The sequence below is a fragment of the Kogia breviceps genome, chromosome 5 (assembly GCF_026419965.1).
Source record: "Kogia breviceps isolate mKogBre1 chromosome 5, mKogBre1 haplotype 1, whole genome shotgun sequence".
NCBI lineage: Eukaryota > Metazoa > Chordata > Mammalia > Artiodactyla > Physeteridae > Kogia > Kogia breviceps.
In genome coordinates, this window is record NC_081314.1 from 4,355,309 (window position 1) to 4,376,485 (window position 21,177).

Below are 21,177 nucleotides of genomic sequence, written 5' to 3' on the forward strand. Positions count from 1 at the left end.
TCTAGCTACAGCTTCTCCACAGGTGACAGCCATTCCCCTGGCTTTAAATACGAGCTCCAGAACCAGGGTGAGGCCACTGAGGCACCTAGGTCATAAACGTTAAGGAGACATATACTCTTGGGCTTGTGCAAGAGTGGGCTTGTGCAAGGGCAGGCTTGGCCCCAGAGCGCGACTGTCTCCTTAAATTTCCCTATTTGCCCTGGGTACCTTGCTTTCCTCACCCTAGTTTCACCTCCTTAAACACCTCCGCCCTCTCCCTGGACCTCCAGACAAATCCTATTTGTCGTCTCTACTTGGATATCCCCAACACAGCTCAAACTTAAAATATCTAAAAGAGAACTCTTGCATCACTTCCCCTCCCCTGGCCAAACCTGCTCCTTCTACTTATCTGTCTCAACAACATCACCATTTATTCAGTTACTCTAGGAGTTATCCTTGATTTCTTTCTTTCAACAACTTCTGTCTTCCATCTCCACATCTGACAAGCTCTCACCACCTCTACTGCTACACCTTAGGCCAGGCCTCCATCTCTTATCGCTGTATATACCCGCCACCTCCCCACACCCACAACCAGTATCCCAGCTTCCACCCTCCCCCTCCCCTCCTCCCCTGCTCCCCCCCCCCCCCCCCCCGTGTACTCATTACTGAGCAGCCAGAGCAATCTTTTCACATCATGAAGTAGATCACTCTCCTACTTAAAACCCTCTAGTGGCTTCCAAATGAATTTAGCCTAAAGGCAGACACCCCCCACCCCCCACCCCCCGGGCCGCCACCGTGGTCAACAGACCAGGATCTAGCAGGTGCCAAGAATCTGATCCCAGCCTAGCAACCCACGTCTTCTTGCTCCACCTCATTCCCCAGGAACCGTGGCCCACACGGGCACACTGCTGCCTCAGCTGTGCTCCTCCTCCCCGCAACGCTCTGCCCCACACCGTTATGCAGGCACTTCCTTCTCAACATTCAGGTGTCGGCTCAGGGGTCACCTTCCTGACCACCCCCATCCACCCATCCAGTCACTCAAAAGCCCATCACCCTGTTTTCTTTCTCCACAGCATTATCACTACCTGAAAGTGTCTTGTTATCAGTGCGTAATAGCCGCGCAAAACTCAGGGGCTTGAAACAGAAATTTACCAGTTCAGGGCTTCCCTGGTGGCGCAGTGGTTGAGAATCCGCCTGCCGACGCAGGGGACGCGGGTTCGTGCCCCGGTCCGGGAGGATCCCACGTGCCGCGGAGCGGCTGGGCCCGTGAGCCGTGGCCGCTGCGCATGCGCGTCCGGAGCCTGTGCTCCGCAACGGGAGAGGCCGCAACGGTGAGAGGCCCGCGTACCGCAAAAAAAAAAAAAAAAAAAAAAAAAAAAAAGAAAAAAGAAATTTACCAGTTGACTGGGACTTTCCGTGTTGCAGTTAAACAGCAGCTGGGGTCGGAGTCATCTGGAGGCTTTTCTGGGCTGGATGTCTAAGGTTCTTCCCTCCCTTGTCTGGTGCCTCGGTGCTCCTCCAGGTGGCCTCCTTTTCCAGCAGAGAACCGGACTTCCTGCATGGCAGCTCAAGCCTCCAAGAGGAAAGAAGTGGAAATGCCTGGTCCTCTTATAAGCCAGGCCTGAAAGTGGCACAATGTATTTCTGCTGCCATATTCAAATGGTCAAAGCAGTCATAAGCCAGCCCAGGTTCAAGGGGATTGAGGAATAAGTTCCTCCTCTTAAAGCGGAAGTGACACGTATGTAAAAGGAGGAAAGGAATTGATGGTGGCCTTCTTTGACAATAAACGATCACATTCATTTGTTTACCTGTTATTTGTCTATCAACTCCCATTAGGTTATAAACTCCATAAGACAACAGGGACCTTGTCTATGTTCTTTTATGGCTCTATTTCCAGCACCGAGAACAATGTCTGGCACCCAGTAGGTGCTCAACAAAGAAAGTTTGGGAAACTGAAATGGACTCAACTTCTCCAGTTTGGTTTTTCCAGGTTCACTGATGCTAAGCATGCTGATGGCTCACCAGACAAGAGAAAATCCTACATTTATAAAATATTTCATTTCCTCTGCAAACAAGAAAAACTTGCCCCGAACACAGAATCCAGAAATAGATTTGGCACGTTTTCTCAATGGAAAATATTTCTTGTATCACCCGAAATTATTTTCCCACAGCTTGTGCTACATCAAAATATTGAAGTTGACTGAAAATACCCCATTCTTTAATCTTGGTGTGGACAAGAAACAATTTTTGTTTTTGTAGCAAAGGAAATATAGAAACCTCCTGATATTTGAACTCCCCCAGTTCTGAAAATGTCATTACAAGTTAAGATAGACATGTTTTTTAAAGACTAATGAGAAATGTCATTAAAAGTTGGTCATCAAAATGTATAGATTTTTATTATAAAGCCAGCACTTGTTTATTTAAGTAATTACATATGACTGAGGGCAAAAAAAAAAAAAAAAAATTCCTTCAAACCTCCCCCTTTGCGAGTTTTTACCGGTGAGTTCTATAAAATAATCCCATGTTTAAACCTTTTTGTAAATCCCTTGTAAATTAGTAAGTGAGAATGTATTCATCTGAAGGATTTTAGTGATTTGTGAAGTTAAAAAAAAGAGGAATTTAATTTTTTTAAATTACACTTGCAGATGACCGCTGATGAAATTTCCTCTAATCTCTGTTTTATCTTCAGTTTTCCCAGATTTGCTCAAAGCCATCCCAGTGAGTATCCACGTCAATGTCCTTCTTTTCTCCACGATCCTTATCGTTTTAACCCTGGTGGGGACAGCCTTCTTCATGTACAATGCTTTCGGCAAGCCCTTTGAAACTCTGCATGGTCCACTGGGGTTGTATCTCTTGAGCTTCATTGCTGGTGAGTACAGAATTCTACCTCTGAAGACAAATGCACTTTTCAATGTGCAAAAGACAGAGCTACCCAGATGTAAAGTGACAGTACATATACGTGGATGTTCACTGTGGCACTATCTATGAGAGCAAAAAGTGGAGATAACTATAATTATCCAACAATAGGGAATTCAATAAATTCATTATGGTGATCTATTTGACTAGACGGCATTGAACCATATTTTTGAAGAAGAGGTAATCAAAAGGACAAGTGCTTGTATCAAAAAGTTAAGTGAGGGCTTCCCTGGTGGCGCAGTGGTTGAGAATCCGCCTGCCGATGCAGGAGACACGGGTTCGTGCCCTGGTCCGGGAAGATCCCACATGCCGCGGAGCAACTAAGCCCGTGAGCCATGGCCGCTAGGCCTGCGTGTCCGGAGCCTGTGCTCCGCAACGGGAGAGGCCACAACAGTGAGAGGCCCGCATACCGCAAAAAAAAAAAAAAGTTAAGTGAAAAAAGCCGTATATAAGATTTTATAAACATGAACCTAATTTGATTTTATATATAAATATAGAGAATATATACATATATTGTATTAGACTCTCCATATATATAGCCTCCATATACACATACATAAATACACACACACACACACACACACATATATATATGTACACACACACACACACATAGAGAAAGAGTGTTCTGTTGGTAGTACGTACCTCTGAGCAGTAAAATTATGGGCGATTTTCATTTTTTCTCATACTTTTTACTATTTCCAAACATTCAGTAATGTGCACTTATTTATTCATAATCAGAAGAATAAATAAAAGCCATCAAAAAAGAGTAAAGAGCCAGTGTTCCACCCACACACGAGTTGCCATATTCAGGCCTATAGGGTCTTTGTGTAGCCTAAGTAGGTATATCTGGGCAAGGAGAAAACTCTAAACCCCCAAATTAGTTCATTAATAAACACATCCTACTCAATAACTAGGGCTGATGGGAAACAATATAAAACCCAGTCAGTGCCACAGGGTGCTTAGGATATATTTACAAGAAAGAGAAAGAGATGAGAAAATCAAAAGTGTCTACATAACTCATATGCACCATCCTTCAGTGGGAGGTCTCTGATTTCACCCCACTCCAAACTTGCAAAAAAAGACTCAACGCTTTGTCATATCCCCAGGAAGCAAGTAATTGTATTAGTGATTTCATGGAGAGATGAGAGAGAATTCAACTCACATCAGCAAACAGTGTATTGAAGATCCATATCAGACTCTTTCCTTCTCTGCAGCTGCCCTTTGGCTGCCAGCCCCCAGCCCCCAGGCCCCCAGGCCCCTTCCCTCTCTTGACACCGCTCCCTTCTCCCTGCACAATTCGACTGCAGCCACAGACTTGCATAGCTCCCTCTCTATCAAACAAAGCCTTGTAGTTAAAGGGTGCTCCCTTGTCTTTTTTTTTTTTTAATTGGAGTATAATTGCTTTACAATGGTGTGTTAGTTTCTGCTTTATAACAGAGTGAATCAGTCATACATATACACATGTTCCCATATCTCTTCCCTCTTGCGTCTCCCTCCCACTCTCCCATCCCACCCCTCTAGGTGGACACAAAGCACCAAGCTGATCTCCCTGTGCTATGCGGCTGCTTCCCACAAGCTATCTATTTTATGTTTGGTAGTGTCTATATGTCCCTGCCACTCTCTCACTTCGTCACAGCTTACCCTTCCTCCTCCCCATATCCTCAAGTCCATGCTCTGGTAGGTCTGTGTTTTATTCCCGTCCTACCCCTAGTCTCTTCATGACATTTTTTTTCCTTAGATTCCATATATGTGTGTTAGCATACGGTATTTGTTTTTCTCCTTCTGACTTACTTCACTCTGTATGACAGACTCTAGGTCCATCTACCTCACTACAAATAACTCAGTTTCGTTCCTTTTTATGGCTGAGTAATATTCCACTGTATATATGTGCCACATCTTCTTTACCCATTCATCTGTTGCTGAACACTTAGGTTGCTTCCATGTCCTGGCTATCGTAAATAGAGCTGCAATGAACATTTTGGTACATGACTCTTTGTGATTTACGGTTTTCTCAGGGTATATGCCCAGTAGTGGGATTGCTGGGTCGTATAGTAGTTCTACTTGTAGTTTTTTAAGGAACCTCCATACTGTTCTCCATAGTGGCTGTATCAATTTACATTCCCACCAGCAGTACAAGAGGGTTCCCTTTTCTCCACACCCTCTCCAGCATTTATTGTTTCTAGATTTTTTGATGATGGCCATTCTGACCAGTGTGATAAGCAACTCATGCAACTCAATAACAAAAAAACAAACAACCCAATCCAAAAATGGGCAGAAGACCTAAACAGACACTTCTCCAAAGAAGATATACAGATTGCCAACAGACACACGAAAGGATGCTCAACATCAGTAATCATTAGAGAAATGCAAATCAAAACTAAAATGAGGTATCATATCCCTTGTCTTAAAAAGCAGTATATGAGCCTCTATTCATGATCACTTGGGCACCCTTTGTTACCAACCTGGGTTCTTGGGCTCCTTAATCAATAGAAATTGGTAAAATGCGGAATTCAAGCAAGGCTTTACTGGGACTTGTGCTGAAGCACAAGGGAGCACGACCAAGTAACAGGTGCCCTAGCTTGCTCGCTGAGGTGGGGGGAGCAGGTTCCCGAAATGGGGTGAGGGCAGGAGCAGATCGGTGGGTCAGGCTGGAGGGGTGACAGGTGGCCTGCGGTGTGCAGGGATCCAGCGCCGTACCCGGCTTTTGCTCCCTGCAACTCAGAAGTGGCAGTTGCGCTTTGACCTTTTTGTATCTTATTGCTCATAATTTGCCCCACGTGCACATGCGTGCAGTGATGTTTAGTCCCTTGTAGTTTCTTTGTACTCTTTTGCTCGAGGAGACATTTGTCCAGGTGCAAGCGCTCTGGTAAAGGGTCCCAGGTCTCAGCCTGTCTCAACCTCTTGGGCTCTTACGCCATCCACATCTTGCTATTCAAATTATTTACCCAACCAAAACAGTTCTCTCGCTAGCAGGGGTTCTGCTAATATTTTCTCCATAATTTTCACAAGCAAATAGTACAGTTTCAATTGTGCAGAAGTGACTCCCCTACGACGGCAGTGTCTAAGTCATTCTCATCTTTGGCTCTCTAGCGAAAGCATCCAGCACGGGCCTCTGCACACAGAATGATTCAATACGTATTCACTGACTTGCGAAAGCAAAGCCCAGAAGGACATGTTAAGCCGGTCACTTGAACAGCACGGGTTAGAGGCATCAGAATGCGAATGGGATGAAATTAGCGGAGTGGACCCGCTGAGGCGGTGGGACAAGGTCCAGAGAGATGGGACAGAATAATGTGAAGGAAGGCCAGGAGCTTTGCAATCAGGGCAGAGCAGTAAGAACACAAGCACGGGGTGCACACAGACAGACGTAGTGGTTCAATCTCCAGGGAAGGTCAGGTTAGAAGTGGGTGTTAGGATTACTTCACCCCACCCACAGCGGCAAACCAAACCGGAAGATCTGGGCGGTGTGCCGTTTCAGTGAAGGCCCTTGAATCAATCAGGGACCAACTAGACCACAGGATAGACGCTACTTTAACAGAGGGAATATAATGGTCAGCAGTGGTGCTTCAAGTGGAGCCCCCAGACCAGCAGCGTCTGCATTACCTGGGATCTCGATAGAAAAGCAAATTCTCCGGCTTCACCCCAGACCTCCTGAATCAGAAACTCTCGAGCAGGGCCCAGCCATCCGTGTTTTACCAAGCCCTCCAGGAGATTCTGATGCAAGTTCAGGTTTGAGAACCGGGGCTATAGGGCGTTGATTAAATAGATGTTGGAGGCCTGAAAAACAAGGAGACGCTGAGGTAACTCAGAGACGGCAATGTCACAGAGCGGTGGCCAGCCCCAGGGCTAGAGAACCCAGGGACGTGTTTAGTGTTACCGGAACCTAGAGGCTCGAGGAGAGGCCTCGGGCCACTGGGTCTCAGACCTCTGAGCAGGTGGCAGTGTACATGGAGGAGACGGCACTGTCATGTGACACCAGCAGGCAGCTCTGGCAATCTGGAAAGGGCTTGGGAACTCCTCAGCTGAGGTCCAGAGAAGTGCTACCCCATCTGGCAAGGCCGGCCAGACCTTCCTCCCCTGCCCTGGTATCCTCCCTATTGGTAGAACTGGGGCAGGTGACAAGGCAGAGCCAGAGTGGGGGAAGTCTGCACCCAGCATCACAAAGCACAGAAAAGGCCTGGTTTGACGCCAAGACAGAACAGCTTATTAAGTGGCACAGCCATCTCACCCTCCCGCTTCTGAATGAAACCGAGAACAGCCCATTTGGAAGACAAATTATTTGACAGTTCTAACGGACGACCAGACTAACGGTATTTGAAAAGCAGGGTGACTCAGAGAATGCAGACTTTAATCCAAGTCCCAGATCTTATCTCGGCTTTTGGCCAAGTCTAGTGCAAAGAAAACCTGAGCACAGAGATATATGCGGGAACACAGGCCCTGGGCTCACACTGTGTTGTATTTATCCTTGAACTTGTTGCAAAAGCAGGTGCTCAGTAAAGGTTTGTGGATGAGGGAAGGAAGAGAGAGGGAGAAAGGAAAGAAGGAGCCAGCTCCAGATCTGCGTCTTACAGAGGATAAAGGCCTAGTGTTTCCAGGTTATCTGTTGTTTTTTAAAACAGATAAAATTCTTATTTGTAAAATAAGAATTCTTATTTTTAAAAACCAGAATTTTCAACAATTAAAAAAAAAATTCTTATTTTTTAAAACCAGAATTTTGGGGGCTTCCCTGGTGGCGCAGTGGTCGAGAGTCCGCCTGCCGACGCAGGGGACGCGGGTTCGTGCCCCGGTCCGGGAAGATCCCACGTGCCGCGGAGCGGCTGGGCCCGTGAGCCGTGGCCGCTGCGCCTGCGCGTCCGGAGCCTGTGCTCCGCAACGGGAGAGGCCACAACAGTGAGAGGCCCGCGTACCGCAAAAAAAAAAAAAAAAACCAGAATTTTCAACAATTTTTTTAAAACTGCGCCTGACAACGAAACACGTTTGAAGGTCAGGATGGACTGACAGTTTGTGACCTCTAGAGGTAAGAGGTCACTCCCGAATCACAGACTAACTACTTCATTCCCTTTGACCTACATATAGTATCCGTAAGCCCCTGGAGGCTTGGAAAAGTTTATCTAAAGTCGTAATATTCACAGAGACCCCGGCTTTAAACCCCAGGCGTGGAAAGATGGGGATTTCACGGCCCTTATCACAAACACTCGGAATGTGAGCCAATGAATCACACACTCAGAGGCCAGAGCCTGTATTGGGGCGGCGGGAAGGGGGGCGGTGTCCCTTAATGCCCGTGGGAGTCACACGTCACTAGAGACCTCCTTCCCCTGGGGCAGCTGGCTTCTGCTGAGTTTCCTCCCCCGTTTCTCTCCCCGGGCGGCCTCCCTCATAGCCAGCAGAGAACAACTCATTCCTTCCTTTTCTGCTCCTCCTCCTCCTCATCCCTGGGTCCCCCAAGATGCCACCTGTCCTTGTGCTGCTGTCATGCCGGGGCTCTTTCTTCAGCTGTCTACCTCCCTGCTGGATGGGACCCCCCCAGGCCTGGCACCCTCCGTGGGGAGAAGAGAAGGGAAAAGAGCTCTTCCTGCTTGTCTGTCTGGGACCTTGCACCCTGCCTCGAGTAACAAAGCTGTGGAGCATCTCGTGCTCGATGCACTGCAAGCCAGACCTCAGCGGGAGAGGGGGAAAGGGCGCCAACTTCTGGATGAGGTCAGCCTGCTTGTCCTTGTGGCCCAATATCCTGTTGCCCTCCTGGACCACCTCTCGCGGCCTTCAGTCTGGCTCACCTTCCTCAGCCTTCTTCGTGTAACTTTTCCTCACACCAACATTGTTCCATGAAACCCACCCGAGTCAGTTAATTTGCTCTTTCTCATCTTGTCAATCATAACCCAGGCCTGAGAAGTCTTTCCCTGAGTTAGGATTTTAGTACTATCTTCATGATCTCCCGTGGTTCATTCTGGACAGTGATTCTGTTCCTGGACTGTGCATTAGAATCACCAGAAGTGGGCTTCCCTGGTGGCGCAGTGGTTGAGAATCCACCTGCCTATGCAGGAGACACGGGTTCGCGCCCCGGTCCGGGAGGATCCCACAGGCCGCGGAGCGGCTGGGCCCGTGAGCCGTGGCCGCTGAGCCTGCGCGTCCGGAGCCTGTGCTCTGCAACGGGAGAGGCCACGACAGTGAGAGGCCCGCGTACCGCAAAAAAAAAAAAAAAAAAAAAAAAAAAGAATCACCAGAAGTAAGTTCCCAAAATACTGATGCTGGGTCCCACATCACAGATTGGAGTCTCTGGGGGTGCAGCCTGGGTACTGGTCTTTTATTTTTTTTAAAGTTTCATAGGTAATAATTCTAATGTGTGACCAGTGTCAAGAACCACTGATACAGGTGCACTCATTTCATTTATTCAACAAACGCTGACTGAGCGCCACAACGTAGCGGCCACAGTTATGAGAGGCACTGGTGTTACCACGAGCCATCAGGCACACGGTCCTGCCTTCGTGGAGCCTAAAATCTAGTGGGAGAGTCAACAGAAGTTTACATAGGGAATTAAAGATCCCAATAAGGGTGATGAACAGGCTGTCATGATAGAGACTGAAGGGGAGGGAAGACTGGGTCTTGATATGTTGGTCGGCAAAGGCTACTCCAGGTAGCTGAGTTCTAAAGGTACAAAAGAGCTAAGGATCCTCAGAGAACTTCCCAAGGAGAGGAAAAAACACACGTGAGGATGCTAGGGAAAAAGGCCAGCTTGTTATAGGCACTGAAAAAAGGCCCATGTGGCTACAGAACAGGCAGTGAGGGGGAAAATGGACAAAAAATAAAAAATTAGATCAGTTGATGTCAGTTAATGTCAGACCTCAAAAGCCACGGCAAGTCTTTCAGAATGGACTCTAATTGCAATGAGACACTTTTGAAAGTCCTTAAGAAGCTGTCTGATAGCTGATTTACCTTTTAATTTTTTATAAATTTATTTATTTTATTTTTGGCTGCATTGGGTCTTCATTGCTGCGTGCGGGCTTTCTCTAGTTGTGGCGAGCGGGGTCTACTCTTCATTGCGGTGCACGGGCTTCTCATTGCTGTGGCTTCTCTTGTTGTGGAGCACGGGCTCTAGGTGCATGGGCTCCAGTAGTTGTGGCACGTGGGCTCAGTAGTTGTGGCTCTCGGGCTCTAGAGCGTGGGCTCAGCAGTTGTGGCACATGGGCTCCGTTGCTCCCTGGCATGTGGGATCTTTCCGGACCAGGGCTCGAACCCGTGTCCCCTGCATTGGCAGGCGGATTCTTAACCACTGCACCACCACGGATGTCCAACTGATTTCCCTTTTAAGAATGTCTGGTGAAAGACTAAGCTATTGCATTGGAGATGGAGAGAAATGAATGTATTCTAAAAACATTTTGAAAGTAGTTCCAAAATGTTTTGTAGGTAGCTTAAGCAATTAGTAGACAGTGGTGGCATTAACCAAGTTGAATAAGACAGGGGAGGAACAGTCTTAGAGTTTAGTGCAAAAAAGAAGTGGGGAGAGGAGCTTAGCATTAGAAATCAAGTGTTCCATTTAGGGCATGTCAAGTTTGAGATCCTATGAGATGTTCAAGAGGACATGTCAAATAGACAGTCAGATATATGAGTCTGGAGCTCAGAGAAGAAGTCTAGACAAAAAACATAAATTTAAGAGTTGTCAGGATATAGATATCATTCAAAGCAATGAAAATGGATGAGATCATCTAGGAAGAGAATGTAGATAGAGAAAAATTGGCCTGGGACCAATCCCTGAATAACACCATCAGTTAATTTGGGGGTTGAGGAGGAAGAGGAAAAGGAGGCAGCAAAGGACACCGACTAGGTGTGTCTGGAGAGGAAGAAGGAAAATCAGGAGACGTGGTGTCCCAGAGGCTACAAGAGGGGGACGTTTCAAGAGTACAGGCCAACAACAGAAAACAAAGTTATGGTTACCAAAGGGGGAAGGGCGTGGGGAAGGGATAAATTAGGAGTCTGGGATTAGCAGATACTGACAACTAGATATAAAACAGACAAACAGCAAGGCCTACTGTCGAGCACAGGGAACCATAGTCAGTATCCTGCAATAAACCATAATGGAAAAGAATATATATACATACATACATCCATGTATATATAAATAACTGAATCATTTTGCTGTACACCAGACACTAACGCGACATTGTAAATCAACTCTATTCCAATTAAAAGTTAAAAAAAAAAAAAAAAAAAAGAGTACAGATCAACAGTGAAGCATGTGAAAGGGAGGCCAGCTGCGAGAATCAATGAGAGGGAGGGAAGGGTGGCAGGGGAAGGCAGAAAGGGGAAAACGGGGTGAAAAACACTTTCCTCAAGGTTTATAACATAGTAGGAGGGAGAGAGGCACTCAAATTAAGGAGGCAGAAAAAGAGCAGGAGCCCAAATGGAAGGAGCTGAGTTATAGCAGCAACTAGACCCACGGTTTCACACTGGAGCACTGATCTCTATGCCTTTTATCCATTCTATTCGAGAAGGTTCCCAACTGATGACAGAGTCTAACCCACATATGTACGTAAGAGAGCAGGTTGCATGAAAGACTTGCCATGGATCCTTAGTGGAACACCCTAGACAGTTCAGTGAATATTCCCGGAGGATGCTATGAAATGTATTGGTTCAGGCCTTTTAGAGGCGATGGAAACCACCCAAATGTGGACTGGTTGCCAAGTGTATGTATTATGCCTCCTCTTACATGTAGCATCCTGTCTGAGTTACACCGAGCAAGGCAGACAAAGAAAATAACCGCCTTTCTTTAAAAAGGGGATACTCCTAATATGGACATAATTAATTACGAAAATTACAGCCGCGGCGTGGAACATAAATAAGCTCAGTCATATGTAAAACAAGAAGACAGGAAAATAAAGAGCAGTACAGAAATAGAAGGATGCTTACGTTATATACCAGTTTCAGGATTAATAATATCCTGGCCTCCGTAATAAGTCTAGGGCATATTATTCTGCAACTGTTAGTGAAAAACCGTCTGCTACTTAGTTCCGCTTCAGCCCTTACGGAGGAGCTGTTGTTCGGAGTCTGAGAAAGATCCAGGGACACCTGGGCATTAAAGCCACAGAGCCCGAGGAAGGATAAGATCGGTGGTAGGAAACGTCAGCAACAAAAAGACTAGTTTCTCAGCATAAACTTTGGAAGGAGGCCACAGAAGGAAGAGAAGTAATATTAGCCAGCCCGTGTCGGGCAGCGGACAAGGAATTTTGTCTTGAGATACAGGGCAGCCTCTGAAGGGGCAGAGCCGTAGTGACGTGACCGCACCCCGGTCATTCACGGCAAGGACCCAACAGGAGGACTGTTAAACTCCCTTTGCACAGGGCCCGGCCGTGCGTGGTCAGGGGGCAAGGAGATGTTCAATCTTGTCCTGTCACAGCTGCAAAGAGACTCCTGTCCTGTTCAGAACATGCACAAGTGTCTCCCCTCTGTTTCGTTTAGAGTCACAACCCAAGTCCTTGCTACGACCGCCAAAGCAGCGCTTGCTGTGCCCACCCTAGAAACCCGCACACACACCTCACCTCTCACTCCCCTCTGCCTGGTTCTCTTCTCTCTGCTCAAACCCCCTGGTTCCCTTTGCACTTGCTGTTCCCTCAGCTTGAAATGCTCTTCCCCTCAAATACCTACCTCCTCACCCCCTGACTTCTTCAAGATGACACTAAAGTGTCATCTTCTCTCTGAGGCCTCCCCAGCCCATCCCCCTTCCCTGTTTTATTTTATTCTCCTGAGTACACATCATACTCTGATAAGCTACAGAATGGAATTACTTATTCTGTTATAGCCTCTCTCTCCACTCTCTCTACCACTGAGAGCTCCACGAAGATAGGGATTTTTTTTTTTTTTTTTTTTTTTTTTTTGCGGTACGCGGGCCTCTCACTGCTGTGGCCTCTCCCGTTGCGGAGCACAGGCTCCGGACGCGCAGGCCTAGCGGCCATGGCTCACGGGCTTAGTTGCTCCGCGGCATGTGGGATCTTCCCGGACCAGGAGACGAACCCGTGTCTCCTGCATCGGCAGGCGGATTCTCAACCACTGCGCCACCAGGGAAGCCCGAAGATAGGGATTTTTGTCTGCTTTATTCAGCGCTGTATCCCCAGTGCCCAGAATAGTTCAGTCAGCATCCAATAAGTATTTGTTGGTAAATGAATAAAACAGAAGCAGCTCTACATATTTTCTAGTAACACATGACAACCTCCTTTTCTGAAAATCAATTCAAATGAGAAAAAGATCTTTGCATGAGTCACTCTTCTCACTGACATGACATTTGTAAAACTTAAGTTAGATATGGGCTCTTCATTTCTCCATTACAGAAGACATTATATCACAGAGGAAGGGGAAAAGCTGAACCCAACTGGCGTTATAACTTCCTCCACACCTGCTCTTGGGAAATACATGACCAAATTGCTCTCCATTATGACCTCAAAATCTACTCTTAGGGATTAGCTTGCTTTACTAGTCTAGATGGTAGCCATTGTTCTCTAAAGCAGTTTGGAACTGGAGCAGCTTCCATTTGGGGAAGAAATCATTGCTGGAGACCTCACCAATAATAACTGACTTTCTAGTGAGATTACATGATTTCACAGAAAAGTAGCGCTTACACCTGAAAAGTTGTGGCTTTTTCAACCCCCTGTATCATCTCTCAAGACTCCTTAAAGAAGGAAATTTTCAACTTATCATTCTGTAGAGGAAATGGAATGCCTCTAACAGTTGTCATTGTAGGGGAGAGAAAGTTTGCACTCTTCCCTTCCAGGTTCTTTGGCTGCCTCATAATTCAATTGACATGAGACGGAGAAGAACAAATTTAGTTTCATACGTACAGGAGCTCATAAAATATGAGACTCAAAGAACTGACCCAAGCAAGCCGCGTTTATACCTTTCGGACAAAGAAACAATAAATTTGTGAAAAATTGACCAAAGTAGTTTGGGCTTGGGGGAGTAACTTAGTGAAGAAGTAGCAAGGTTTGTTTATACAGCCATCCCTGAATTCCCTATCTCTGGTGATAAGGATGCCTTCTACCCTCCAGGCGCAGGAAATCGTGGCCATTACTTTAAATGGAATCGAAATTCTAATTTACTCTTTCCCAAATGCAATCTTAGTGATGATGGGAGAAAGTTTCAGGGGTTTTTTTCACCTTTGAGAACACATTTCTACTGAGACCCATAGTACCCTAGACTCCCATGGAGCCTGGCAGGATATTCCCATGCATAAAGTATAGTCACTCTCAGGGGTCACCGAGGGATAAAGGAGCGGCTTTCTTGTTGGCTGTGACCTTCATTCCCTATATTTTAAGGGACTGAAGGAGACAGGTGACCGATTCTGTAGTCTCAGCTGCCAGAGGAGAGCCTGAGTGTGTAGTGTCTAGTACATGACACGTTTGTTAATTGACTGATAATTTGATAATTCATGGTGTGACAGCCCTATAACTCAGCTATCCTATTCAGTCAGAAATTAACTCAGTAATCAAAGTCATTAAAAGGAGAAGGAAAAAAACACAAAACCCCACAACGGTACCAGCCAGATGGTGGGGGAAATCAAACACGTGAAAGGAAAATGGCTCGTCTTTGAGTAAGACACCCGAGAGCAAAACCTCGTGTGCCTGGTTATATTCCAAATTCTAGCTTGAGCAAGGCTTGTCGGGTTTCCCTAACTTTGGTGTACTTTAACGTTTCTTGGGAGCTGGAGCAGTGTTGGTCAGATAGACGGACAAGGGGGAAATCTGTCCTAATGGCCCCAGCTGAAGTCTGAGCTCTTGGGGGACATGGGTAACCGGGAGGAGGCATGCAGGCCTGATCCTAACCCTTGGGCGAGAGCGCGAGTGAAAGCCCACGTACCACGTGTCTCAACATTTAAAAGTTATAAGCTAATAGGCTACTCGGTGAAACACGTTTCTCCTTCACCCTCGACCCACGTCTCTCTATAAGGCCCTGGAGGCCAGATTCAAACGTAGATTTCTTGAGCCCCGGGAATTCTGCACCTGATGTGGTGATGAGGAGGGCTGAGCCCTGTCTATCCGTGTCTCTCCTCCCGTGGCTGGTTCCACCCACGCTGTAAAGGGCCTCAAGCGTAAGTGTGTGAACCCTCCACCGCGTATCCGAGCTCTGACCTTGCCCCCCAAACGGCTGTTCCTTGGCCACCCTCAGACCTGTACAGCAGAGGCCTCAGCATCCACCCCTGTGTAAACGGACCCAGGGAGGAAGCTCGTGCCAGCCCGGGAAGTATGCTCAGGGCTGTTTGCGAAGGAAATTCCTGGCTCCCAGGGGTACCATCTGGCATGTGGTCAGGGACTCCAGATGGCCCCATCCCACTGACATGGAGCATTCCTCACCCCATGGGGAGGGGTGTCAACAGGAGAGAGAGCAGGACCCTCTAGATGTGGGACCCCTAGCAGGAGCCCCATTGCTGGAAGCTAAGGGCCAGACCGGAAAGCGTGCTGAGCCCTGTCCCCGCCACCACCCACATCCCTCACACACCTCTCTTCATGACCCCAGCGGCCAGGCCACAGACAGAAACTCTTCCTGGGCATCTTTTGGTCCATAAGCCATAAGTAGGTATTGGTGGTCCCACACTTCCTTTAGAGCCAGGGACAGAGAGAGGCAAAATTATCCTAAATTCACACTGAGTTGTTTCCCTCCGCGTGTCCTAGCGTCGCCGAGGGGTTGGCAGAGACTCAGGCTGGGTTTCCATGCGCTGACTCTGAAGTGACCAAGCTGACCTCATGGACAACCTCAGACTCCAGAGCAGAATCTCAGACCATCCTCTTAACCACTGCACCGTGTCTGGGGTGCTTGCATGCTTGAAGTATTAGCTGCAGCAAAGGGCGACTGGTCTTAGATACCCAAGCAACTTTTACTTTAAGAATTTGAAATGCAGTCTCAGTGTGATGCTTTCTCCTTAACAAAGCAGTACCTTTAAAATATTTAACAACTTGAAAAAGGAAACCGAGCTTGAATTTTCCTTTCAAGCACCAGGGAAATACAGTGTTTCGCTTCTGTCTGAAATTCACCATCTCCTCACACAAAGAAGGTTCTTATGGTAAAAGCAATGGCATTTTCTCCACAATTTTCAAATAAAAGATAAAGAGAAAACAGCATCGCAGCCTCTTTGTTGGATCTAACAATAAAGGAATAATACAGTATTGCCAGGGGAGAGCTCTGGTTTTAAGCTCAGAATACAAAAATAGGCTGACAATTTTTACAAAGGAATATTCTCCAAGGTTGGTGGGAAGCGAAGTTTCAAGAAAATTATATCACTTAATTACTTGGGGATGTATGAGGGTGAGGTGAAATTCTCACAGAAGAAATGGAATTTCACCTTTCCTCCTCACCCCCAGCCCCACCCCACCCCCATCTTACCAACCCAAACCCAGCCTTTGGAAAAGGAATGGGAACATCATTTGTGTGGTGGCACCTCACGTCTGGAGCGTTCTCCCCACACAGCCCAACCTCCCTTTGCTAACTTTTCCTACAGCTACTTCCAAAGGACCCTCTAGGATGAGGGCCACCTTCTCAGGAACAGCCACCTGCACCTCCCTCACTGTGACACCCACTGCGACTGGTTTATACCTGTTTTACCTGAGTCCCCTGCCCGACTGTACTCTCTGTTACAGCAGAACCCGTCTGCATTTTCTTTCATGTTGGAATCTCCACCGCCGTCCCCATGCTTGGCCCGTAATAAGTCTAATGGAATAAATGAATGAGGGAATTAATGAATGGGAACTTAAGCCACTACGCTGCTGCTCCCAGGGCATTTCAATTAACTGTAACTGAAGGCAAAAGCACTTACCCCTCCTCAAGGAGTCATAACCCTAATCGGAGAGCATGTGGAGGAACCGGGCACCATAATATCAGTCCGTTCTCTGGGGTGGCCTGTCTGATGGGTTCAGGGGTTTTTTTGGCGTGTGGTGGAACAAAGTAAGGGATGATGGTGAAGACTTGCAAGATGAAAAGACACATAAAAACCCGAGGAACCGGTTAGGGAGCATGTCCATGTACCAGTTCTAATACCAAGTGTCACTCTGGAATCGTCTTTATTGTCCACATTTTATAGACCAGGAAGTGGAGACTTGGAGGTTCAAATTGGCTACTTTCACACAGCTACTGGCGGAATCAGGGTTTGAACCCAAATTGGTTTGACCAAAGTCTGAAAACCATCTCAGCAAGTTCCCTGTTAACTAGCACCCCACTGTGATGGCCTAGGATGCAGATGTAGCTGTGGCAGCCCTGGGAGCCCTGGCTCTCCTCAGGACCCCTGACTCTGCCCCTCTGGCCACCTGCTTCTGCCCCCGTGCCATCCACCCATCTGGGGGCTCTCATTCTCCATCCTCACGGGAGAGGGACTGTTAGAGTTTCCAGGCACCACTCAATATGACATGCTCCTGTCCTGCAGAGATCTCATCCAGGTCACAGCCACACCACTTAAGATTAGATTAGGCTACCAATGAGTGATAAATAAGGGGAAAATAATAATAATAATAATAATAATAATAGGGCTTCCCTGGTGGCGCAGCGGTTGAGAGTCCGCCTGCCGACGCAGGGGACGCGGGTTCGTGCCCCGGCCCGGGAGGATCCCACGTGCCGCGGAGCGACTCGGCCCGTGCAGCACAACTACTGAGCCCGAGGTCTAGAGCCCGCAAGCCACAACTACTGAGCCCACGTGCCGCAACTACTGAAGCCCATGCACTTGGAGCCTGTGCTCCGCAACAAGAGAAGCCACCGCAATGAGAAGCCCGCGCACCACAACGAAGAGTAGCCCCTGCTCGCCACAACTAGAGAAAAGCCCGTGCACAGCAACGAAGACACAACACAGCCAAAAATAAATAAATAAATAAATAAAATAATGGGTTAAAAAAATACATGTTTATTATTCTCTCACAGAAAAATCTAGAGGTTAAAGTCCACTGAAGACACTGGTGGCTCCCGGTGTCTGATATCCAAAATTCCTCCTTTCCTGTTTTTCCATAATATATGGCTTCCATTTCTAAGGGCACCTTGTCCAAAATGACTGCTGGTGCTCCAGCCATTGCATCCATATTTCAGCTACGGGAAGGAGGGCAGGGGAAAGAAAGTGCAGGCCCCTAATACTGCACACTTCAAGGAAACTTCCTGGGCACTACATTCCAGCCCCCCTCAACCAATGTAGCCCTCATTCAAGTCAGCCACATGCCCAGGTAAAAATCCTGAGTTCTGTTACAAACAAGGAGAACAGATACTCTCGGCCTTGACATCTTATCCATGGCTGCCTTTGCTCAGGGACACGACTGGGCAGCTGCGGCCAGGTGGGAGCCCAAGGCGCGGGAGGAGCCATGTAAACCTTCTGAAGGAAACCCTCAGCCCTTTCACAAGGGGGCTGGATGACTGCCATTTCTTCTGCATGACCTGTGAAGTACAGAGAAATTGTTCTTTTGAAGCCACACCATAGCAGTGGCTGCTTTATAGGCTGATTCCACCACTGTGCTTTTAAGATGCCCAGCAATTCAGCCTTCTCCTCATGCAAAGTGGAACGTCTCCCAGTCTTTGTAAGATCGGCTTGATTCTACCCACACCACCCTCAAAAGTCTTCTCACGTGGAGCCATAACCCAGGCACTGCCAGCCATCCGTTGGAGAACCAGGCTCGTGATTACAAATTTGAAATATATTTTTGCAGAAGAATGCAAATGAGGATGATGGGAAAAAGCTTTCTTTAGTTTGCACACAAACCCTCTTCCCTGTCCCTTACAATCAGGAAATATTTGTCCCAAATATGCTTTTTTTTCTTTCTCTTGCAGGCTCCTGCGGCTGTCTTGTCATGATATTGTTTGCCTCTGAAGTGAAAATCCACCACCTCTCAGAAAAAATTGCAAATTATAAAGAAGGGACTTATGCCTACAAAACGCAAAGTGAAAAATACACCACTTCATTCTGGGTGGTTTTCATTTGCTTTTTCGTTCACTTTTTGAATGGGCTTCTAATACGATTTGCTGGATTTCAGTTCCCTTTTGCAAAATCTAAAGACACAGAGACAACTAATGTAGCTGCAGATCTAATGTACTGAAGGGCAAACATGGTTAATTTTGTCCAACCTTTTAGATGCACAAATTGAAGTACCAAACCCTCTGTGATAATGTTTACAAACTATGTACTAAGGATACAGGCCAGGAAGTAAGGGGAGCAGAAAGACGGCTTTGGAAGGTTGTTTAACCTGGTGGGAAATTGCTTCGCCTGGGTAGTCAAGACAGTTGACTAGAATGGACAAATTGTTACTCCATATCCACACCCGAGTGCAAAATGCCTGCTCCATCAGAGAGGAATTGGAAGTCATGGGGAATATATTTTAATACAAACAAATACTATTTCTGATATATCTACACATTTGTTGCCACAGGTACCAGAAAACAGAGCTGGAATCATTTTCCTAAAATGATAGTGCATTAAATGAGCACTGATAAAGTATATCAATGCACTTTTTTAAAGTCATTTAAGGCACAGTCTTACTATCCATGCCTGTTGGTCAAAATGTATAAACTTCTAATAGGAAAAAAGAAGAAACACAGTACTTTCAACAGACGTAACTGCTGGGACCACTGAGGAATCGTGAAAAATGACTCTTCCTAGTAAACTTGATGCAAAATGACTCACTGGGGCTGTTGCTTCTAACTTTCTAGTGTTTTCAAGCACGAATTCCCAATTATGAAATTATATTACATTCTGGGATTACAGTGATATCATCGTCATCTTGGGTTTGGGTCTGTCACAAAAGCATGACTCAAGTCAATTCTTTTTTTTTTCCTGAATTACCCCTGAAATTGATCTGCCGCTGACCAAAGGCCGCAAGTGAGCCTGGAACTGACCGTTCCTCTATCCTCCACCTGCTGCCCTCGAGAAAGCGCTCAGGAAGAGGCAGAGAATGACAAGAGAACACGCCTCCAGGCCCCTCACCACAGCTGCCCGGTACTCAGCCGCCATACAAGAGGTTTTGAAAGTGCTCGTTTTAAAAAATACTTTTTTCTCTTTTGGAACAATTTACAAGAGAAAAACAACGGTCTGTATACCTGAGAAATAACTTGCTCTGATGGACATCAGAACACTCCCTTCGTTTCCAGATGTTAGTCTCTCTACCCGCATTCAGGAAATATATCTGGAGAATTTCTAGAAGACTACAAGTTAGTCTAGTGATGAAGAGGATGCTTATTTCAGTAACGGGCTAGTGGAGCCTAGTTCTGGAAGTCTTCGTGAAACAGTTAAATACAGAAGCATCTCGTGGTCCCCTCTGCCTTCTTCAGAGCAGCTCCTCTAGGAGTGTGCAGGAAAGCACGAGGAACTGCACCGCCGAGGGCAACTGGCCTGAGATCCCGGAAGTCCCCGTAACCCCAGTGAATACCTCTCTCTCTTCTCAGAGTTTTGAAAAACTTCCAACACGCAGCTTCCTTCTTTGGAAAACAACGCCCTGGTTGTTCTCTGTTCTGTCAACAGAGAAAAGTCAGAGCAGCAGCTGAAACTTCAGCGACAGCCTAATAGGCAAACTAGCCATCTTCCTGACGGGAAGGAGAGGAGGAGGACTGCTGATAGCGGGTGGAACACAAAATACAAGACGATGCCACCTGGGCCCTCAGAGGACAGCGCTTAAGCTGTCCCCTTCTCTTCTCTCAGATGAAACGTTTGTGGCACATGGCCCGAGAGTAACCCTTCCAAGAGGAATACGGCCAGGACGTCCTCTGTGGGGATCGGAGGCCCCGGGGTGACACTCATCGCACCGTGTCCGACCTCCCACCCCAGGCGGCAGCCACTGTCTCACATTCTCTCTGGCACCCGGGGGCCGCCTGCCGGCTCCGGGGCGGCAAACGCAACGCCACGGTCGGGGGCTCCCTTCCCGGTGTCCGTACGCACGCTCAGCCCCCGCGACATCAGTGCTTGTTATGCTGTGGGAAAGAACGGCAAGAAGCTGTGAAAGCTGGGTCCTTCGGGGCGGAGCTGGCCGTGGACGTGGCACAGGAGTGGGGTGCCTTCCCTCGTTGCTCACTTTGCAGTTTACGGGTCTTTTGCTCTGGAGGTCCCATCCACTCCTTCAGAGCAGCTGCCCTCCCGTCACTTTACAAGCATTCAGCGTTGATCCCTCTGGCTGGTGACTCACACATCACACAACCCCGGGGCAACTCCTGCCCTCTCTGGAGGCCCATTTGCAGGGAGAGAGGCGAGATGGGGAGGTCTGCCCGTCTCAGCTCTGGCGGAGGGAGGAGGGGTCCACGCTGGCAGCAGCGCCAGCGTGCACCAGCTAGGAGGAATACGCCAGCCTGCCC

At 47.5% G+C, this 21,177-nt stretch overlaps 1 protein-coding gene across 2 annotated transcripts in view; it reads left to right on the forward strand.

Annotated features, from left to right (window-relative positions):
• Nucleotides 1–18,935, forward strand: part of CLRN1 (clarin 1) — a 40,115-nt gene extending 21,180 nt beyond the window's left edge. The window contains exons 2-5 of one of the 2 annotated variants that reach the window (XM_059064224.1): nucleotides 2,669–2,848; nucleotides 4,113–4,130; nucleotides 9,349–9,369; nucleotides 18,670–18,935. In XM_059064224.1, coding sequence (XP_058920207.1) covers nucleotides 2,669–2,848; nucleotides 4,113–4,130; nucleotides 9,349–9,369; nucleotides 18,670–18,935 — 485 coding nt within the window. The remainder of the gene's footprint in view (nucleotides 1–2,668; nucleotides 2,849–4,112; nucleotides 4,131–9,348; nucleotides 9,370–18,669) is intronic. The other variant, XM_059064223.1, reaches the window with a different exon arrangement.
• The last annotated feature ends 2,242 nt before the right edge of the window (nucleotides 18,936–21,177 follow it).